The following is a 22,830-nucleotide window of genomic DNA, read 5'->3' as shown; positions in this document are numbered from 1 at the left end:
GCAAAATTGCCGTTCAACGTTCTTATCAGATTACCTTTCAATTTAATTCTTATTTTCTGTATATATGTGTTACGTTCTGGCGACTCCATGGTTCCTTCCTTCCGCGAAATAGCAAGGTTCGTCGTTAATAATAAAAATGATTCGGCAAATAGACCGTAACTATATCTGCAGGCAGAACCCGTGAGAAAGATATAGGAAATCGGTGATGAAATGATCTTGATTTCCTCGAAAATAATAAAAAATAAAAAGATAATCTTTAGTGGAATCTTTCAACAAAAATAGAAGATACCGACAAGGTGATAGCAAAATACCCAACAAAAACAGCTGCATCCACAGCAATAAAAATAATTTTAAGAATTAAAATCTTCAAAGAACCCTCGAAACAATATCGAATTCACCAATCGACGATCGATCATTACGAGCAAAATACGATAAGTAGGAGAAACACTCCGCTTAATGAAGACACTGATAATTCGTAATTCACTAAAGGTGGAAAATCCTCAATATTGTACAAATTCAATTCGTAAAATCTTATAAAGACTCTCACACAACTCTCATTCGAAAAAATTTTGGAAGAACCTTACTTTGGAAAATTAGAAAACATCCCTGAAAAAAAATATAAAAAGAGGAACACATAAGCTTTCGCTCTCATTCGATCTGCTCATTCGATATTCATCATTTGATATTTAATCTGCTCTTTCGACAGTCATTAAATACTCCAAAGTACTTGCGACAGTGTTTTAAGTTTCCAATTACTTAAACTTTTTTATTTGAACCGCGAGTTGTGAGGGAGTGCACCATCATCAGTGTCTTCGTTGGCGACATCCCACCTGCAACCCACTCACCGAACTCGCCAAGCCGTTCATAGAACCAACTAGTAAGAGTAAATCTTAGATATTTCTTTAATACCTGTTCACAATTCATTAATTTTACGGGCGATATCGTAATATTTTATTATACAGACATTCGATTATATAATATTTATCATTATACGCAAAACCACTAATATTCAATATGGTTATAATCATATTAAGTTATATAATACTAACATACATTTTATACATTTTGTGATTAGATTCTACAGAAAGTAACTTAATATTGATATCTGTATGTCGGGATAAGATGCGAGAACTGTCATTTTTTGTCATCTACAATAAATGCGATCAGCTGACAATGAATAGATTAGTGGTCTTTATTGAAAAACTTATGGAAAAATAGCTTATCCGACATGACATCTTCTCTCAATTTACCCTGTATGTATTTCCCTATAAATAATCATGCCGTTTTAATATTATTGCCATAATTATTCGTATTCGTACAGTAATGTAAAAATATAGACTTAACAATGTAAAATTTATATATTAATTGATTTTTTATATAAGATCAATAAAGTTAAATTTATATAAATTTATTTTGTATGAATTGACAATTATTGTAATAAATAATAAATTTTGTAATAATATTTATATACAAATTATTTTGTCCAAACATATAGAAATATAAATTACTTAAGATTGAAATCGAATTTAGTCATATCTATTAATAATTTTAATTGCAAAACTACACAATATATTTAAATGCACATATAATGAGATTTAAGATAATTTGAATAAGATAATAAGATAATTTGAATAAATTGATTATTTTTTAAAATTTGTATGTCATATTGATTTCATCATGTTAGCATTTATTTTTAAAGTATTTCAATTTATGAGGTGTTTCCTTAGTTTTCAATAAAAAAAGTTATAAAATTATATTATAATACAAATAATTAAATAATTGGCACAAAACATCGCTAACCGAATTATTATTAAAAGTGACTTATTTTGACAAGATGAATTTTAATCATTTTTTTCCATTGATTTAGACGAAAAAGCTATTATCATATTTAGTGGCCTGAAAAATGTAAGGTTACATGCATAACTTGCACTATGCTTTTTAGACAAAAATCGGCTCATTTTATATATCATCATTTTCAAAATATTGGTTTTTGTCGTATAAAACGCTGTGAATTATATTTCGAACAATTTTTACCATAGATTTTTTTATATAAGATAATGTATATATTTTTTAGAATATATATGGAAATATTAATATATATATATATATATATATATATATATATATATATATATAATGTATATGTATATCGATTTATAAATAATATTATATTAATTTTATATGAATTTTATATATATATATATTATATATATATATATATTTTATATATATATATATATATATATATATTTATATATATATATATATATATATATATATTGATTTATAAATAATAATATATTAATAAATAGTAAAAATATCTCAAAACATTATTTTTTTAACTGTGTTTAATAAAATTAAATAAGATAAATAAAATTTATGCACAAACGTATAAACTTTTGTCTCAAATAAATATTGTTAAAACTAACAACATGAATTCTTTTACCTTAAGATAAATAACGTATATTTTTAATTAGATATTTGATATTGATATTGATATTTTACATATTAATATCAAGATCATGCTTTTTTTAAATAACTGGCATTTCTTAAATATTATCATACCTATTAATCTATTTCTTAATAATTCTTTAATAATTACATATTTATTTGTAGAGAATTTATTTGTTCTTGCCATTCAGGTAAGTTACCATTTGCCATTCACATGAATAATGATAACACTAATTCTCGCTCTTTTTTAGATAACCAGATATAAAATCGTTATAATGTCTTTCATAAATATCGGCAGACTTTTATCCACACACACTCTAAGAGATAATTAAGAAGGTAATTTGGAAGACGAATCAATTAAAGTATCTAAATATTTATTTAATCTCATTCAGTGGTTATTAAATTGTTTTTAATGATTTTAGCAAATTCTCAATGATTCTCAACATATTTAAGTAATCGAATCCTCGATTTATAGTTAATAATAATATTTAAAATTATGCTCTTTTATGTTTTAGAGTAAAACCATTAAATGTTGAATCTATTGCAAGAGGTAAACCACTGACCAAAATCATGTACACCAATGTCCAGTAATGCCCATTAATGCCCTAGCAATGTCTAGTAATGCCTAGTAATGCCTGAAATCTATACATCAGTGTAATGTCCTCAGCGGTATATCCCTTGATCTATTGTCACCCGAAATATATTGTTACTTTGAATGCAATAAATCGAAAAAAAATCTTTAATAGAAAACGAAGAGCAAATATCAGAAAAGATGAATGATGAGAGAATCTAGAATTGTAACCGAAGAAAATCTTTGGCCATAAGATGACGTGCAGTACGCGACCACTGTTGTCGCAAATTTCTGAAGAAGAGTAGCGTATGCAAGTAAAGCAGCAATAACAAATGCACCCGAAAGAACTACTTTCGACTGCATACGAGCAATTACATTTTTGCGTGTATTGTATTTCATATTCAGTTCATAATAAACAATTTTTATAAATTATGAACTTAAATTATGAAATTATGAACTTTATAAATTATGAATTTAAATTATGAAATTATGAATTTTTATAAATTATATATTTATTGTGATTCCCTATACATGTAATAATAAAATAATAAAATGCCAAGTTTTCATATCTTGCTTTGATGTAAGTTTATTTTATGCGATTTAGAATTTATGAGAAATTTTCTTTCAATAATTATATCCTAAAGCCTTAGATGCGTATATTGTGCATTTAGTTATTTAGCAAATAACTTTTATTTTAGCTATATTACTACTTTAATTATAATGCTATTTATTAACTATAATTTTTCTTAATATTGGAAACAATAAAATAAAAATATTTTATAGCATAAATTTTTATGCTTTTGGCGCATTTTTTGATATCATTATTTTTATAGAAAAATTAAATAATTATTTTATACAAAAGTATATTTATTATATTATTATTATTTGAGTTAACTTTTTTTATTCTTTAATTTAAGAATTTATAAAAAAATACAAGTTGTTTTTAATTTTCTTATTTAAATAAATTTAAAAAGAGTACAAGCTATTAATAATTTTTTTATTTAAATAAATATAAATTGTATATAATTTTCTTATTTTATTTCTTTTTAAATTATTGTTTTCCCTAACAATTTCTATTGGTTCTGCCACGTTTTTCTAAACTTAGTTTCGACCAATAAAAAGGAACATCCACTATGGTCAGATTCAATTCAGCCTTGTACACAAATGTAGAGTGAATCTCAACTTTTAATCGTCATAAAGTCGACTATATTAGTCGGTTCACGGTCGACTATAGTCAAGATATTTCTCGCTTACTAGTCAACTAGAAGTTGGCATTCAATTTAACTTTGAAGTCGACTTTTGACTTTTTCTGTCAACTACCAGTCGATTTTGTGTTGTTTGGATATTAGTAAAATGTCTCGCATGCGATCTAGTATGAAAAATCGTACCGTGTACCACATACTTTATTTAGTCATTTAATTTTTGTTAATGTATTAGAACATTGCATTTAAAAATATTTTACGTTATGTAAATTGTGATATTCACGAATTAATTTAAGCGAATGATATTTTTATATTTTTTGCATTCAATTTGTAGATTAAATATTAAATATTTTTCAGCGGTAAATTATGAGTTGTCCGTAATAAAATTTAATTTGATCGTAATTTATGTTTCAGCGATTTAATCATGGACGCTCTAAATATCGTGGACATCACTAATTCGGGCATCGAAAGTATAGAATGCATGCCAGAGTATGATTTGTTACCATCTATGCTTAAACATGCTACTAAAAAAAGTAAGATGCCGAAAGAGGAGAATTATACGAAGAAAGATGCGACGAAGCAAAATTCCAATCAGAATAAAATCGACAAGACAAAATCCGAGCTCTTCTTGAAATGTGACATATGTGGTGAACGCTTTAACAAGAAATTCATTCTGATAAAACACATAAAGCAGCACATGTACCAGTGTCAAACTTGTTGCCAGAGTTTTAGTTTCAAGCGAGATCTGATGCATCATATCAAGGAGATTCACGAATTTCCATCTTATCCCTGCAGTATTTGCGAGTTCAAGAGTAACAATAAATGCATCATAAAGGATCACTTCATACGCAAGCACAGTAGCGGTTTCAAATATAACTGTATGGTGTGTAAGAAGCTTTTTAAGCTTAAAAGCGATTTGAAACGACATATGAATTATGTGCATACTGGCGAATCGTCGAACGTTTGTAGCATTTGCGGACATACATGTAATACCACGCGTGCCATGAAAGCGCACCTGAGATATCGTCATTACAAGCCGGCTTACGAGTGCAAGATATGCAAACGCGGTATGACCTCACAAAAGAATCTGGACCAGCATCTAATCTGGCACCAACGGAAAAGGGAAGTCGTCTGTCCCACTTGCGGCAAGATCTTTGGTCAGACGAGGGACTTAACTCTTCATTTGAAAATCCATCAGGGTATTCGACCGTTCTCTTGTCCAGTCTGCGGCCACACTTTTTATAAAAAGACGGCACAAGAACAGCACATAATGATTCACACCGGCAAGAGACCGTATATCTGCGACATATGCGATCAAACTTTCGCACAAAGGATAGTACTCAATAATCATAGAAAGCGTCATCCTGGACCATTGCAACCGTTACCTGTAATATCCATTAAAAAAATAATCCAGGAGTTTATGCAAGAATGGACAGCTTCTGCTACGCAGCAACAAGATAAAAAAACGTCAGATAGTTAAATATCAATTCGGAATATTGTTTTGCCGCATTGATGACAATTTGCCGTCTGACAATGAGAATAATTAAATTCGTTCATAATAGCTGGATTAATCCATAATACATTCTTATGTTTCATTTTCATAGGATTCAAAATTGAATCATTAAAACTCGTGTCTAAATGTTAACGGCGAACGTCGCCGTTATATTCAAACGATTATCTCAAAAATCAAAACACAAGAGAGAACAAATAGCGTCGCAGTCACCCGCTCGGTGCGTGATCGCGTTATTCTTATAGTGAAAAACCGTGACAAACCTGGTTCCAGAACGTTTGATATCGAAAAACCTTGTTATTCCCATCGGCAGAGCGCGAGTTTCCGCGGTCGATTTAGTCTGCCTACGACAACGATCCAAGCCAATCGAGATTCATCGATCGTTCTAACTTGCTTTTCGCTTATTCTCGCTCGTGTCGCGTACTCAGGAGGCTTTCGTCTCAAACGTTCCGAATTGTCTTGCATCCGATCGCGTTCATATTCTCGCGGCGATCAATTTGATCACATCTCAAATCGCATTCGTTAATTCTTTAGTATCAAGATATTGTGATATTTAAATAGGTGAGGAGTAGACGCTCGTTAACCGCATCACGCACAGAAGACATTTCTGTTGCATTCTAAACACCATCCGGCGTCCGCGTTCAAAATATCCGTTCTCGCGACTGCCACTTATTTCAAGATCAAAGTTACTTAGAACGATAACATGTGTCAAGATAAAGTCATGAGGTTGCCTACTTTATGCATATTTACCAAAATTTATTTATTTTCAATATTAAAAAAAAAGTTAAATATTTGTACATTTGTAAATACAATATTTGTAAAATTAAATATTAAATATTTTAAAAGTTACTTGGTGTACTTGACGCCTTTTTTTATCTTTTTTTAAAAAGGTAAATTTTTAGAATTTTTTATGAAACAAAAAAACAATTATTAGTAATGTAATTACAGTAATGTATTTTCATATTATATTATATTACATATTTAATATAACATATTAGATATTACATATTTTAATAATTTGACAAGCAAAATTACGCTCTGCGCTATATATATTTTTTGTTATTGCAAGATTGACGGAACATTTGCATTAGCAAGATATACGGTATTTCTGCCATTAAAGCCAATACGTAAGCGCAAACGTAACTAATCACCAAGTATCCTGCAGACATGATAATCTAAAAATCGATAACAAATGTTAAAAGATTCTTTATTGGTATCGAAATTTTAGTTTTTATTTACCATAGGCAATAATTCCAAATGAACAGATGTTTCACTAGACAAGCGAATCGATTGTATAACAACGGGATGTATGAGATAAACACAATAAGAAAGTTTACTAAAAGGGATAAAGACTTTGGACGATAATAATTGATTAACAATACCTGTAACATAATAAAATAATTTGTATATATATATATATATATATATATATATATATATATATATATATATACAGGGTGTCTCAGATTACTCGTACACCCCTTTTAAAATAAAAATGACTTTAATCAAAAATCGCAAACATTTGTTAAATTTGATATGCTCTATCGAATGGTAATATTTTCAACTTTTAATTCCGACTGTAAATACTCCATCCGAACCGAAAGTTGAATTTTTTGTAACGAACATAATACTTTTTATTACAAATTTTAATTGTGAAAACGTGAAAAAATAAGAAACTTTTGTATCAAACGCTTTTTCTGAAACTGCTTTTGTCATTTTTAAAATTGACCTTGAAATAGCACACACACACACATCCCTGTCATTAGTTGCGCCGCAGGAACATTTTAAGTTCATAATTTTATCAGTTACTTTCAAGGTCAATTTTAAGGTTGACAGAGGCACTTTTAAAAAAGACGTTTGATACAAAAATTTCTTTTTTTTCACGTACAATTCGAATCTGTAATAAAAAGTACTAGGTTTCCCCCAAAAAGTTCAACTTCTGATTCGGATGGTGCATTTCCGGTCGGAATCAAAAGTTGAAAATATCACCATTCGAAAAAGCATACCTGATTTACTTAAAAAATGTCGCGATTTTTGATAAAAGTCATTTATTTTCATTTTAAAAGGGGTGTACGGATGGTCTGGGACACCTTGTATATAATGTGTGTGCGCGTGCGTGCGTGTGCGTGTGTGTGCGTATGGGTGTGTGCGCGTATGGGTGTGTGTGTGTGTGTATGTGTGTGTGTGTGTGATGATAAAAATAAGATTTTCTAAAATTATAGAATTATTTTATGCGTTATGCTAATATTAAAACAAAGTTTATAAAAATATAAATTAAAAATAAATTAATTAAGAATGCAAATCAGGAATAATATTACACAATATAATTATTATTTAATAATAATATTATAACTTATTTACATAAATTTATATGTAAGTGTGTGTATGTGATTAGATTTACTATATATATTTTATATAAATTCACTAACCACCATGCTTAGTAAAACATGCTATTACAATCCATGCTATACCTATGGCCCAAAGTGTTCTACTTAATGCAACATAGACAGCAGCATACAGAATAGATACGTTTTGCTTATAAAGGCCTAACAATACGAAAATAATACACGCGCTACCAAGGCACCAACAGAAAATTACAGTTTTCTGAAAATAAATTGTACATAAATTATAAAAATTCACAAATATTTAATTAAAATATAAATATATTAATATATGTAAATTAATATATAAATAATTAATAAAATAACCTATTATGTGTATTTTGTAATAATTTTTAACTGTTCAACTAATTTTAAACTTTAAAATATTTTAATTATTGTTTAATAATTGCTTATTTTTTTACATAAAAGTCATATAAAAATTATACTTTACTTTTTTTAAAGCCAATTTTTTATTTAGTTTTCTCACAATGTAACCTGTAATTATGCCTATAATATATGGTCCTATTCTGGTCCATGGAGAGAAGTAAAAGACATGAAGAAGTCTCCATTGTTCATTCAGCCTGTAAGAAAAAATATTTAAGTAATATTATAATTAGCAAAATGTTTTTATTACTTACGTCGGAATATATTCATAAATATATGAAATATAACCGGTAATTATAATAGAGCCGATTAAAAGTGCACCCAATATGACAATAGACGTGTAAAAGTACCTAAAATTAGCAATTTAAATTTATTTGAATATATGCCCAATATATTGTGCTGATTATAATATTATCGATAGAGAGAGAGAGAAAGAGAGAGAGAGAGAGAGAGAGAGAGAGAGAGAGAGAGAGTGGGTGAGAGAGAGAGAGAGAGGGGAGGGAGAGAGAGAGAGAGATCAACTTACATAGTTGACAAAATTAATAATGCAGTAGCAATTATAAAATATTGCATGTCATTGGCTAAATACCAACCCCAATTTATGCACTATAAAAAAATAGAAAATTTAAAATAAAATTTTAATATTCTTTAAGCAATATTGAACTAATTAAAACTATTTTAAATACATTTATATACCATTGACTTGTGATCGAATAGATTATTTATGTATAAAAGGTTTCTCCACCAATATTTCATGCAAACTTCGTACGATCTTTCGTAAAATTGTGAATTCTTGTTGTACCAAGACCGATTTAATTGCAGTATTCCTATCGTTATCATATACGCAGGTGTCAACCTTAAAATAAATTGTTTTGAGATATAAATATGTAGTATATACATAAAAAAAAATTATTATATTGAATTATTATTATATTTAATTTTATTTCTAAATTGTTTTGATATGCATTGTTCTTGTTTATTGCCTGTATAAATAAAGATAATAAGAATGATACCGAATATAAGAAACGTACCGAATAAATCTTTTTATGATATGAATAAAAAATTCATTTATTTTTGCTTTGTAATTAGTTGATTTGGTTTTTTCTTTGCCCATTTTATCTTTCAAATATAAATAAGTTACTAAAAATCCGCTTGAAAAGAAGAAGGTATCTACTGGTACGATTACATTACATAATACTTGAATTAAGGGATTCAAGATTATTCTCCATATAAATGCTGTATTGTCTATATATACAAAATAATCTTTGTTATACACATACATACACAAGACATATGTATTAATTTTATAAGTCTCTTTTTAATTACTTACCGATATAATCCAGCTGGAAGAATATGATATGAATCAAAATTATCCAATTCATAGTTAGAAATTTTAAACCATGAATAGTAGGTATTTCGTCAGTATTCAATTTTGTGCTAAATATTATTTTTGTATTTGTGTATACAGAAAAACATATCAGTATTTTTCCAATTCCACTTTGTCGTGTAGACAATGGTGTTATTTCCACTTCCTCGGATTTGTTCCTTACATCTAAATCGCAGTAATTTTCAGTATTTGTATAAAAATCAACATATATTTTGCTTAGAAAACTTGGAAGAAGAAACATTGTTTAAATTGAATTAAAAAATATATGCATACACAGAAATGATTATTAATATACAAAATATTCTAATCAAAAGTGGTCACCACTTTTTATCTTTTAAATTAAAAGAGATAAATCATAGCAAATATATATCAAATTAAATCGTTCAAATTGAAATCTATTGTGAACATTGTTGTTTCTAAAAACTATCTGTGTTAACAAAGAGAAAAATATAGATAATTGTTTTATAATAATATGGATATTTATGATAAAAATTGTAGCGTTATTTGAAACAAATACAACAATGATATAATGTAAATATTTTACGTATTAAACAAATTTTATCGATTCGAAATATCGCAGGTGACGTCTATTTTTTCACTTTCTGATTTGCGATGTGGGCAACTTTTGACTTGTATATCAAAGATTAAGTCACGTTATTGTATTATATAAATTTTATCGAATTGTAATATCGGTGATGTCTATCTTTTCATTTTCTACCCTGCGATATAGACAATTTTCAATCTGAAGTTGGCCATATCGCAGATCTGAAAATGAAAAGATGGAGGTCGCCCGCAATATTTGCAATATATTTAAGTTGATAAAACTCATATAACATGTAAAATATTTATATCATACATCGTTATATTTTATTCAAATAATAACGCTAACTTTTTTGTTACATCCTGTTGGCTTCACGATTCTTTCCTTTCGCGGAGTAGCGGTAACGATTGTTGGTTAATGATAAAATCATTCAAATTTTTCCAAAATAAATGTTGTTTGATAAATAGACTCATCCTTCCTAGAATTTGGACGTAACATTTTTTATATTAAAATATTCATATTATTATAAAAAATAATGCATACCTCTTTGTTTGTTGACAAAGATAATTTTTAGTAGGAGATTCTGTATAAATTTATATATAAATTTTTACTGATTTTTATTAAAGTACATCCTTAATAAATTATCCGATTTGAAAATACATTGATTTTTAAAAAAGTTGAATATTATTTTAATAATATACAAAGCATAATATAATTTTTCAAAAATGTGTATAATATAATATATAATACATAATCAAAATTATGAATAATTTCTTATTGAAATACAAAAAGTTTTTAAGTAAAAATTAAGTAAAAAGTTTTTAATTTAATACTTACTAGCTACAGTTTTATCTTCTGAAAGTAAATATTTGTGATGCACAAATACATCGTATATTGTTCCAATTATCATTGTGAAAAAAATAAGCCCTAAAACACTAAATAAAATAAATATAAAATATATCTCTTTATTATTTCAAAACTTTGAAAGTTAAACAAAAGTTTGCTTGTAAAACTCATTATTCAAAAAAAAAATAAAGAACATTATTTTATATGTTAAAAATCGGGCTGTTTTTGAACTGTTGAAACCCGCGAAAAATCATCATAAACAAAAAACAAAAATAAAAAAGCATTTTCAAGCTTAAAATTTCAATTTTAATGCGCTTTCCACAGTTTTCTTAAAATTTTTATTTTTCTTGTCTTGTGCTTTAAAAAGAAACATATTGTTTTGTTCTTAAAATTACGTATATTTAATACTTTGCAACTTGATAAAAAAATTTCTCTTGTAAAATTTAAGTCTGGTTTCATAAAGTACAACATTTTGCCCACAAAGTGTTTTTTTTTTTATTTTTTATAATTTTTTTGACTGAGTAACTTTATTTTGAAACTAAATTTGAATTTTTTAGAAATTATGTCGATACTTGGTAATGTCATTATAAAATAATATTTGAAAAGTTCGAAGTTTTGACTTTAATGGATTATCGATAGTTTTTTATTTCTCAATTTTGTGCTTTAAAAAGGGATATTTAAGAAATACTAGTTTATTTTCAAAATCGTGTAACCGGGCCTAATAAATACATACAAAAATTTAGAGAAAAGCGTTGTGTAAGCAAAATGTTGTAGTTTGTGAAATTTGACTTAAACTTAAAAAAAAAAAAATTTTTTTATTGAGCTGATAAGTATCAAAAAAATATGTAATAAAAAAACAATCCGTTTTTTACAGTACAGAACAAGCAAGACATAAATTTTTTAAACTATCAAAAGCGTGTTTAAACGTTAAAATTTTAAGCTTTAAAATTTTTTTAATTTTTTATTCGATAATTTTTTGCGGAGTTCAAGCGGTTTGAAAATAGCCCAATTTTTAGCGTATAAATGTTCCTTATTTTTTTTTTAAGTAATGTATTATTATTTGTTAGTAAATTATTATTTGATATACAAGATGTTTTAAAAGTGAACATTAATTGAAATTATTTTATTAAGGACACAAAAATAAGAAAAATAAGTAAAAAATTGTGCAAATTAGAAACTTACACATTGCTTCCTCATAATTTTATTTCATAAAAAATAAATTGTTTCAGCAATTCTAATTAATTTTAATACCAACTATCCTTTAATGATACTCTATTAATGTGAAAATATTTAGCTCGATATTTCAAAATTTGCGGAAGTTAAAGCAATCACATCTTTTTTTTAGACAAATTCAAAATTTTATACAAAATGAACTCTTTCATCAATTCTCATTAAAAACGTCAACCATTTTTTGATGATATTTTATTCATATAAAAAAATTTAGACCGATATCTCCAAATTTGAAAGTTAGAACATTTTTTTATAAAATTTAAAATTTTATAAAAAATAAACTCCTTCATCAATCCTAGCCAAATACAATACTTTTTAAATTATAACATAAAAATTCGAAAGCGAAATAATTTGAAATTTTAACATAAAATAACGCGGCGATAACTTGAAAATAAAGGATTTCCGGACCTATGTTTATACCAACTTTTTTGTTTTTTTTTTTTTTTTAGGTCACAATCATTTCTGAATCGATTGAGATTCACTTTTAAAACACTCTATATATTATTAATTATATATTTTCTTTGCTTTCTTCAGTATACCAGATAAAAAATATCGTATTATAAGATGACCATTGTTGATCGTCTTTTAAATTTTTAATCTCGATCAATTTCAAATCCATGGAATAAAGGTCACTGATAAAGAAAATTCTGTCGCAAGATATTTTTTCCAGAATTAACCTTAGATCATTTATAGAACATGATGCTGGTAAACAGAGGCCGAGCGTAATTATGTCCTAAAACAAAATATTTTATTAAAGTACATGTTATATATTATATATTCACTGGCGGATCCTGGGAAGGAAGGGTTTGGGATTAAAATCCCCCCTTGCAAATTAAAAAAAAAAATCAGTTTTGCTGAATCCGTTTAAAAAATGTAACTAAAATAAAATAAAGCAGGTCTCGTCGACACGGGCGTCCGTCATTCAAATTCTCAGGAGCTTCGTCCGTTCTTCGATTCTGCGCGCTTGCTTCCTTCAATTCCGACCGATACATGCCTCCCATCTCTACAGTACTAACGTTAGCGTGTCAGCGAAAAGAAGATCGTGGAAAGGCAAGCGAAGAGACGCAAGTATAGTCCAACAGCGTTAAAGGCTTTATAAAAAAAAGCCATTATTTATTATCAGTCAAACAAAAAAAAAAATTTTTTTGATCTACAAAATTTATTTTCCGGCATATCTGTTTGTGATAAAGCTTTTTAAAAAGGCATATATAACTCATTTTTAATTATTCTAGACAGGCTAAGTGAGTCGAGTAAACAAAAATGAAAGGAAATACGATCGTCGATTTTTTCAAGAAAAAGTCAAAACAAAACAAAATATTATTAGCTTCAGAATCTTCTTTATCTTTAATTTCTAATTTTCCTTCTCCTTCTCCATCAATTTCAGCTTCCTATTTGCCTTCTTTAAGATAAACAGGAAGCTGAAATCTTATCTTTAAGAGGTCATCGAAATGACGATAGAATTGATCCGCAAATAGATCCGGAACAAAAAATGAGGAAAATTGTAGAGCATTCTTAAGATTAAAAACTAGAGATGATAAGGAAGTGTGACTTATTTTAGACCCAAAACTATTTTATACACTTCTAAAGCCACACAAAATAAAATAATTGAAATCTGCAATTCATTTATTTTGAAAAAGTTGATTTAAAAAATAATAGATAATGGGTATTTTTTTTTTATTTTAATGAAGATTATAATAGATTTATAATATTGAAGATTTATAATATTGAAGAACTTTTTTTACAATTTTACACTATTCACGATTTAACGGAAGAAAAATTATCCAATAATCTTTTGACAGAAACGGAATTAGGTTTTGATCGTTTGAAAATTCTAGGACAGGGATAGCTCCTTCTATAAGTGGAAAATTTTAATAGAGTTAAAATGCATAATTTAAACAAATATCCTTTGGCAAATTATGTACACTGTACAGCAAATGCACATGCATGTTCTAAATTTAGCAATTTCCGATTCTTGTAAAATGAGAGAAATTAAACATTGCATGGAAATTATTAGCAAAATATGTTGCTTTTTTAATTCTCCGAAACGAAACTCGCTATTACAAGAGTAAATTAAAGCTGATTTAGACCGAAAATCTACACATTTTAATTTGAAACAACTGTGCGCAACAAGATGGTCAGAAATGCATGATTCGATCTGCATTTTATGAAGCTTTTTGATTACATATTCATCATCGTTAGAAAAAATAAAATTACTTGGAACTGAGACCATCTTCTACCACATTTTGCTTGTTAACATCTGTGAAAAACATGGAATTTATAATAACTCTTCTATCACTTAATCGAATGTTTAATTTTTCAAGCAATTTTTGTAAATATTAATAAAGTTTTAAAATGGATTTATATGAGGAAATTTCGTACAAAATTATAACTCAAAGAGTTAGCAAAATTCGAAAAAATACCGATATTGAATTTGATATTTTGTATGAAAAAGCTAATGGATATGCAGAGAAATTGAAATAAAACTTTCCAGACTTGTCCGCAAATCAACTAATCCGATAATCTTACAAATCAAATATATTTATCCTCGACTATTTTATTATGCAAATGAATGAAATGTTTTTCAATCATGAAGAGCTTTTATCCAGTTTTCAATTTCTATTAGGACTTTTGCCTTTAGATCAGCATAATTTGCATCTTTTGGAAAATATTCTTAAAACATATGAAATTGATTTGCAATGCAACATATAGAATGATTAATAAATAAATATAAAATTTGGTAGAAAAGAGTGGAAATGTTGAAACGACCGTTAAAAAATGTAGAAGATGCCTTAAATAATTGTAATGCGATTATTTGCGAACATATTTTTACAATTTTGCGTATTTTTGCTACTTTAGCCATCTCAAATTACGAAAATGAGAAATTATTTTCAATATTAAGATATTTAAAAATTTATTTACGAAACACAACTTCGAAGAACCTTGAATGGATTGGCGCTTATGAATCTTTATACAGATTTGACGTCGGCTGTTGAAGAAGTTTTAGATGAATTAACTAAACAGAACTTGAGGGGATTTATTTAAATTTTAAATAATAAAAAAAAGTAAATATATATAACAAATATAAAAAATATGTAAAAAGTAAAGAATAATAAAAAATTTCTTTTTTTTAATTTTAAATTTAGTCCCGTAAGCGCTGTTTCTTTTTATAATTTAAAAACTGAGTTTCAAACAAAATTTTTGTAAAGAATAATTGTCTTAGAATTCATTCAGAAATACGATTTTTTAAGGACGCATAGACGTTGTTCTGGATCATTTTATATATATAAATAAAAATTAAAAAAATCTATGTAAGTTCATTGGCTTTAATTTAATTTATAATTTAATAGTTTTTCTATTTTAGTGTAAAGAAAGAGAGAAAGAGAGAGGAAAAGAGAGAGAGAAGGAGAGAGAAAGAGAAAAATTAATATAAATATATATGGCGCTCGAGATTAAACTAAAATTAAAATTCAGAAAAAGGCGATCAGAGCCAAGCGCGGTTTATGGAGCGCAACAAGTTTTATTTTGTATAAGATTTTCTATATGAAGGAGATAGAATATTAACAGTATATACAATGTATGTAATGATGTGAGAGATCTCCGTTTTTTATTTATTATTACTTATTATTATATTTATATATACTTTTCTACTTTCTAATTATTTACTTTTTCTTTTAATTTTGTGATTATGTTCATCATTTTGTGCTTTTAATTAATTAATATATTTATTTTTAATTACTAAAACCATGCAATTATTTTATTTATTTATTTCTTTTTGCGACCATTAGTAACTGACTAAGAACATGCGACCGTTAACTTATGTGAATTAAATATTTGTTTTGCGCTGAAGATGGCCAAAAAAAGGTCCGAAATGTCCGTTTACCGTTTATATTCTGTCACCTTTATATAGATTGTCTTATAGAATGTCTTATACAAAATAAAACTTACTCCATAAATCGGACTTGCCTCTGATCGTCTTTTGCTGAATTTTAATTTTAGAGAAAAACTTATTTTATAAAAATGTAAAAAACTTACTTTATTAGTGTTAAAATTTGTGTGATATTGAAGAGTACTGTTGTGTTTAAAATGAGCAACAAAGTAATTTACTTCGAAAGGCGGAAATTCCTCTTGTAGATCACGATGTATTATTGTGTTATTTAATATATGCCGTTTTGCAATATCTAGAGGAACTGTATTCATCGTATCAAGACATTGACTACGACTACCCAGCCAGTAATTATTTCCATAAAGAAAGCCTGGTTTGAATCCACCGCTAGAATCCAGTACTCAAAAATATAAAATAAGCAATTATTTAAGGAGGAATATTGAGCAATAATTTTTATTTATTGTTAATCCATCATCAATGTTTTCATTAATTATTAAATTTGAAAAGTAATCTTTGAATACCTCACATTATTTAAATCCGGTTGCATCAATGCTATTTTGGCTTTAAGCGAGACTTAAAACTTTTGGCAATAAATAATCAACGTCATATGTCTTTCGGTTATCGGCATCATTAAGCTTTGGCTATCAATTAACTAATCATCAATATCATTTGACTTTTGGCTTTAAGTTGTAGATGATAATGTAATCTACAACTTAAAGCCAAAAGTCAAATGATATTGATTATTATAAAAAGGCAATAATTTTAAGTTTTGCTTCAAGTCAAAATAACATTGGTGCAATCGGATGAGAGAATTAAATTATTGAAATGAGATTATTGAATACATGTACAATTTGTATTATATTGTTTTTATTTACTAATCATAAAATTGTGTTCTAAATAGAGAATTCTAAATAATTATACTAATTTTATATTTTTGCAAAAATTAACATTACTTTAAATGTCAATATATAATAATATAAGTAATAAAATATACAAGATAGTTTCAATATGTAATCAAACTATTAAGTAATTCAAGATCTATTTTACGACTTAGTAACATTACAAAAAAATTAAAATTGTATAAATTAGGAATTTGCACATTGCTTTCTCGTCATTTTATTTTGCTCACAAAGCTTAAGCTCCTTAAAGCAAACAGGTTTTTCAATTTTGAGTTCTTCACAGAAGAAGATATCTCAAAATTCACAAAATTTACAGAGCGTACAAACATTTTTTTAAAAAATTCAAAATTTTATAAAAAATAAAACCTTTCATCGATTCTCACCAAATATAATACCAACTATCTTTTAATGATACTCTATTAATTAAAAAAAAATTAGCACGATATCTCAAAAATTGTAATAGTTGAAAGTTGCGCAATTTCGTACATACATCCATACATACAAACATTTTTAAAACAAATTTGACTTTTTAACATTTTAAACATTATTGGCACAGAAAACTGGAAAAAAATTTTGCCACTAAAACAAAGTCTTCTTTATGAAGAAGCAAAATAGAATTTATATACAAATTTTTTTCGTCGACAAACAAAAAACAGTAAAATAAAATGTTAAAAATATAATAAAAAATTAAATTTTAAATATTAACTTATAATGATTCTATCAATGACTAAACTGAAAATTGATCCTATTAAAATAATAAAAGTTTTATACTTTAAATATCATCTTGATATTATAATAAAAAACATCAAGAATTAAATCATAAAATATTTATTGTCTAACAATAAAAAATTTGAACATCTTGAATAAAGTATATGCCTCATACAGGAATTTCAAATATTTTTTAAATATTTTTTTTTCAAACATTTTATCTAGTACTTTTAAATATAAAATGTTCAGGAGAATCTATTTATGCAAAAAATATATACGATCTCATTAAAAAAAGTGTAATTGTATTTTTACGTGCATCGTCGAACTAACAAAAAAAAAATATGTTTGTATAATATTTTTTCTTATTTTAATTTGTATACTGGCACAATTTTGGTGGGAAATCTGGGGATATATTGTATATTAAATATACTATATTATAAACATGAATCAAAATTGTTTATAGTATATTAAATATACTATAAATATAAATCAATTGTTTTATAAATTTGAAAATATCTGGAAAATCAAGTAATTTTGCTCGTGTACGTATACATAACTTAATTTATTACAATATAATTCTTTAATTAAAATTAACCATAGCTATTAACTAATTACTAATAATCATTAATTAATAATTTACTTCTTTTATAACAGCGATAAGAAAAGGCGATACGAATTTAACTAATTTTAATTATAATTTACGTAATTAAATAATTAATTTATAAACGCAATTCAGAGTAAACGCCAAAAGTTATTTATTAATTAATTTTTCTAATTTTAAAATTTTTTTTATAAAGTTGATTAAACAAACAAACTTTTACTTACTTTTCAAGCTCCACAATATTCGTTGATCCACGGCATCTCGGAAGTCTCGTAATTCTTTTCCGCATATAGTTGAGTTAACAAGATCGGCTCTCAAAGCAACAATATAAGCAGGCAGCAAATTACTAATAACTTTCTTGTATTTATTCTCGTCAGATTTGTTAGTCTGTGCAAAAACGCTAACTAAATCAAAATTTACATAAAAATACATAATAAACACAAATCGGTAAAATAACATAATGCCAAATTTTTTGGCCTTAATTATTAAATTATTAAATTAATTATTAAATTTTAATGGCCAAATTCAGCACACGCAATAGTTGCGAAATTGCTTCCTCTTCTAGCGCTCTCTTCCGCTGAACAGTTTGCTGAGAGTCCGTTCCGTTTCAAGCGCGTAGACTACATAGAAACATAACCGTTTTATTTCAGCTACTAATTGACAACGTATAAAATTATGTAAAATCTCTCCACTTCTATCGCAAGAGCGCAGTTAATGCGAAGAATTAATGGTAAGTATGGCGAGAGAGGTTTGGGAAGAAGGGGGTGAGTGCGAGGTTGATGGGCGGGGGGGTCCGAGAGGAGGCGAGGGGGAGATGTCAGCTGTTTCGAGGTCGAGCCTGTGGTTTTTGGTTATCCGGCTCTATGACATTCTTTATATTAGATGCAGCGATTAGTCAATATCTCTGAGTATATGCGATTAGTACATCTAAATAGATTCTGTAATCTGTGACTGATCAATTGAGATATTTTGAATCGCAGAGCGCGCCTCGATAGATTTCGTTTAACGATTAATTACGAAACAACAGATTGCAAAATCGCTATTAAATCGTTTTGTATTGTTTGCATCTGTTTGTTTAAAAGTAAATGCAATGTGCAAAAGTGTTATAGCGAATGAATTTAACGCTCGAAAAATGTTATCGGGAATAATATTTGTTGTAAGATATATTGGACTTTGTCGCAACGCGCAACGTTAAACAATCGCTGTTATACATCAGTATCGTGAATTTTGTATAAACCATTCATTCTTGTACACAGAATCAACCAGAATCGCAAATTATTTTTTCGTCAAGTTGTAACAAAAATGCAATTGTGTTACGATCATAATCAGGTATGTAATATACAGGTATGTGCAATCGTATTAATTATTTTATGTGCATATATTTTTGTGCAAATACAGAAATTTTTAAGAAACTTATCAATTTTCTATATGTATTATCATTTTTATTTGTAATCGGATTGATATATTTATTTCACTTCTTGCCAATATTTATTATTATAGCGTATTTCATTAAAATGATATGTTTATAAGAATTCAGATATGTTTATATCTGAATTCTTATAAACATATCATTTTAATTTAAAATTGTTTTAATTTAAACCGATATTCTTATAAACATATCGCTTCAGATATGTTTATAAGAATATCGGTTTAAATTAAAACAATTTTAAATTAAAATAATCTCTAAATTGCTTAAATGTATTTATATATTTTTTTTTTCAAAAAATTTTTCTTTTTGTTTATAATGCATCAATTATATATTTGAGAAAAAATAACATAAATTTGGGTACACACACACACATATATATTTATGTATATTATATATTCCATCAAATCTTTTTATAATATATTTGTATAATATATTCAGTTCAATATTGTATATATATATATATATATATATATATATACAAATTGTATATCTATATACAATATATTAAAAAATAAGAAAAAAAAAGAATGACAAAAAATATAAGTAATGTGTAAGTAAATAAAAATGTATTAGTTTTATATATATAATATTTTATATAAATAATATAAAATTTTAATGAATTTATTTATTATCTTTAAAATATTAGTCTTATAATAAAAGAAAGTATGCAAAATGCTGTATTTTTAATTATTAGCTATAAATTGAAAAAAGATTTTGTAAAAGAATAATAATTTTAAAAATAAAATACTTGGTAGAAAGTTATTTATATTATAATATAATATTACATATTTTTCATGATATTTCGATGTAATTTATTGTTAATATTAAATCATAAATCGTACGTTTGATGCAATATTTATAATATAAAGAAAAACGTTTCAGATTTACAAAAAATTTTGTGCACGCCAATGCAATTGTCAAAAAAAATTTAACAATCTTTTTTCATATTATTAATAATTGAATAAGATAAATTGAGAAGTAGGGAAGTTGAGAGAAGGTAAGTAAATGTGTGAAAGATTTATTTCGAAAATACGATTTATTAACTTGCCGAACCTAAATTCTGTGACGCGCGCGCTCACATGCATTTACATCTCGTTATCGCACGCGCTCTTCTGCATATTCTCACACACGCGATATATAAAATCTAAAAGGTCGCTATACTTAAACACCGTGACTCGTAGCTTGCTCGATAAACGTTAGTCTATCCTAGAAATCGTGTTAATTACTATGTCGATACGAGTTGCTCGATCGTGCGCGATCGTCACCGCCGTCGTTACAACGATTACACAGAATTCTGTAAAACATCGTGATACATCAAAGATATTCAATCTTTATTATACGACTCATTTCGCTCATACTGTATTTATCCTAAAGCATTTCTTATAAAAAATGAACGGTCATATTAATAATCTATGTATAATCTTGATCGTCGGTGGAAAGTATTAAAAAAAAAAAAGAAAGATTTTGTACTATTAAATATAAAAAGATTATATATAATAAAATAAATCTTAAAAACAGATATATCAATCTGAATCGTGTGTGCATATGTGGTCTTCCAAATTTAATAAAAAATTGTGTCTGACTTAAAATATCCACAAATATATAAACATATTTATGATATATTCACGATACATTATTTATATCATAAATATATTATTATATACATTATTTTGCAATGAAAGATTAAAAGTAACTTTCTATTATCATATTTAAGAATAAAATATAAATAAATAGCACTTATCATTGTTTTTGGATACTAGAATCAAAGAGCTGCTCGTTTAATTTTTGTATATACTTGCATAATTGGCTATATATTTCTTAAATTTCCACAAACTTTCCACAAACGATCGACTTTCCTTCAATCGCATACGAACGCTATTCCTATTAAAGCTCAGCGACGGATTTATGGTTGAATGAAGTAAAGTTTAGCTTTAAAAGAATATAAATTTATAAATTAAAATGATTAAATTGATAACAAATATTTGAAACCTCTAGAATAGATTAAATCTAAGTTTTATTTATATGTGTGATTTAAACAGAAATTTGCTTTTATCATAAATCTTTCATTTGTAAAAAAAAATTATCTAATTAATTTTATCCCAAACTATTTACTGAAAAAGTGCATTTTTCTTTCTAAACCTATCAACATTTCTTTGCATCTTTGTAAATCTTTTTCAATTTGTGTTCATCGTTTTTAAATTTATTTTTATTAGATTTACTACATAAAAAAGATTATATTACATGATTGAAGTATTATTCTGTGATTATATTAATTAGAAAAAATGAACGCAAGTTTAAAATATTAACATTATATACAAAACCTAATGCATTGATGTCTTATTTAAACTATATTTAATATGACATATATAATATAAACAATTAAACTCACGTTTATTGTTGATATTATCGTAAATTTTAATATGATTTTAACTACAAACTTTCTATTAAAAATAAGAGTTGAACGTGAGACCATAGATCCGACGCTGTTATATATTACATATGTGTGCAAATCTTTTATTATCACCCGTGTCAGCGAGATTAAGCTAATCTATAAATTCATTATCCAATCTTGTATACTTTTAACGATCTTGCAGTCAGAATAAGCGCCTTGAAATAGAAAGAAAAATCTCTATGCAGATTTATTCTTATCTCATCAGAATTAACTTGTTCATATTTTTGATATTAGGAATAAATTTCTCGATTAGGCTGCATCGTTTAGGCAAATTTTTGCCGACAACTTAACTCATTCAGTATAACGTGTACATTCGGCGATAGTTACATTTGTGCGAAATGTATTTTAGTAAATT

General features: G+C 26.5%; 2 protein-coding genes across 5 annotated transcripts; one reads left to right on the top strand and one right to left on the bottom strand.

Annotated features, from left to right (window-relative positions):
• The first annotated feature begins 4,648 nt into the window (after positions 1-4,648).
• On the top strand, positions 4,649-5,704 carry LOC126857081 (zinc finger protein interacting with ribonucleoprotein K-like). The gene has a single exon (XM_050606196.1). The coding sequence runs from the start codon at positions 4,649-4,651 to the stop codon at positions 5,702-5,704; it is 1,056 nt and encodes a 351-aa protein (XP_050462153.1).
• A 949-nt stretch (positions 5,705-6,653) lies between these two features.
• LOC126858907 (nose resistant to fluoxetine protein 6-like) lies at positions 6,654-19,304 on the bottom strand. 4 transcript variants are annotated; one of them, XM_050609594.1, is made up of 13 exons: positions 18,819-19,304; positions 16,608-16,786; positions 13,043-13,236; positions 11,265-11,362; positions 9,830-10,051; positions 9,531-9,744; positions 9,196-9,355; positions 9,026-9,105; positions 8,754-8,849; positions 8,567-8,696; positions 8,164-8,338; positions 6,974-7,116; positions 6,654-6,909 (listed from the first exon to the last, which is right to left on the bottom strand). In XM_050609594.1, exons 1-13 carry the CDS (start codon positions 19,051-19,053, stop codon positions 6,778-6,780), a joined length of 2,058 nt encoding a protein of 685 aa, XP_050465551.1. In that variant the 5' UTR covers positions 19,054-19,304; the 3' UTR covers positions 6,654-6,777. The 4 variants fall into 4 exon arrangements, with proteins under 4 accessions (XP_050465551.1, XP_050465552.1, XP_050465550.1 ...); XM_050609595.1 differs by having other exon boundaries at positions 16,536-16,773; XM_050609593.1 differs by having other exon boundaries at positions 6,656-6,909; positions 16,536-16,786.
• Between the last annotated feature and the right edge of the window lie 3,526 nt (positions 19,305-22,830).

This window comes from Cataglyphis hispanica, chromosome 2, assembly GCF_021464435.1.
Source record: "Cataglyphis hispanica isolate Lineage 1 chromosome 2, ULB_Chis1_1.0, whole genome shotgun sequence".
NCBI classification, from domain to species: domain Eukaryota; kingdom Metazoa; phylum Arthropoda; class Insecta; order Hymenoptera; family Formicidae; genus Cataglyphis; species Cataglyphis hispanica.
Note: the sequence above shows the minus strand (reverse complement) of the source record. Positions and strands in the feature narration are given on the sequence as shown.

What these genes read in the sequence shown, in the direction of transcription:
- LOC126857081 (XM_050606196.1), top strand. Translation starts at nt 4,649, where the DNA reads ATGGACGCTCTAAATATCGTGGACATCACTAATTCGGGCATCGAAAGT.
- LOC126858907 (XM_050609593.1), bottom strand. Translation starts at nt 19,053, where the DNA reads ATGTTATTTTACCGATTTGTGTTTATTATGTATTTTTATGTAAATTTT. An exon ending in AATATTGTGGAGCTTGAAAA is followed by an intron (nt 16,787 to 18,818) that starts GTAAGTAAAAGT and finishes TATATTTTTGAG; the next exon opens with TACTGGATTCTAGCGGTGGA. An exon ending in AAAAATTGGCTTTAAAAAAA is followed by an intron (nt 8,339 to 8,566) that starts GTAAAGTATAAT and finishes ATTTATTTTCAG; the next exon opens with AAAACTGTAATTTTCTGTTG.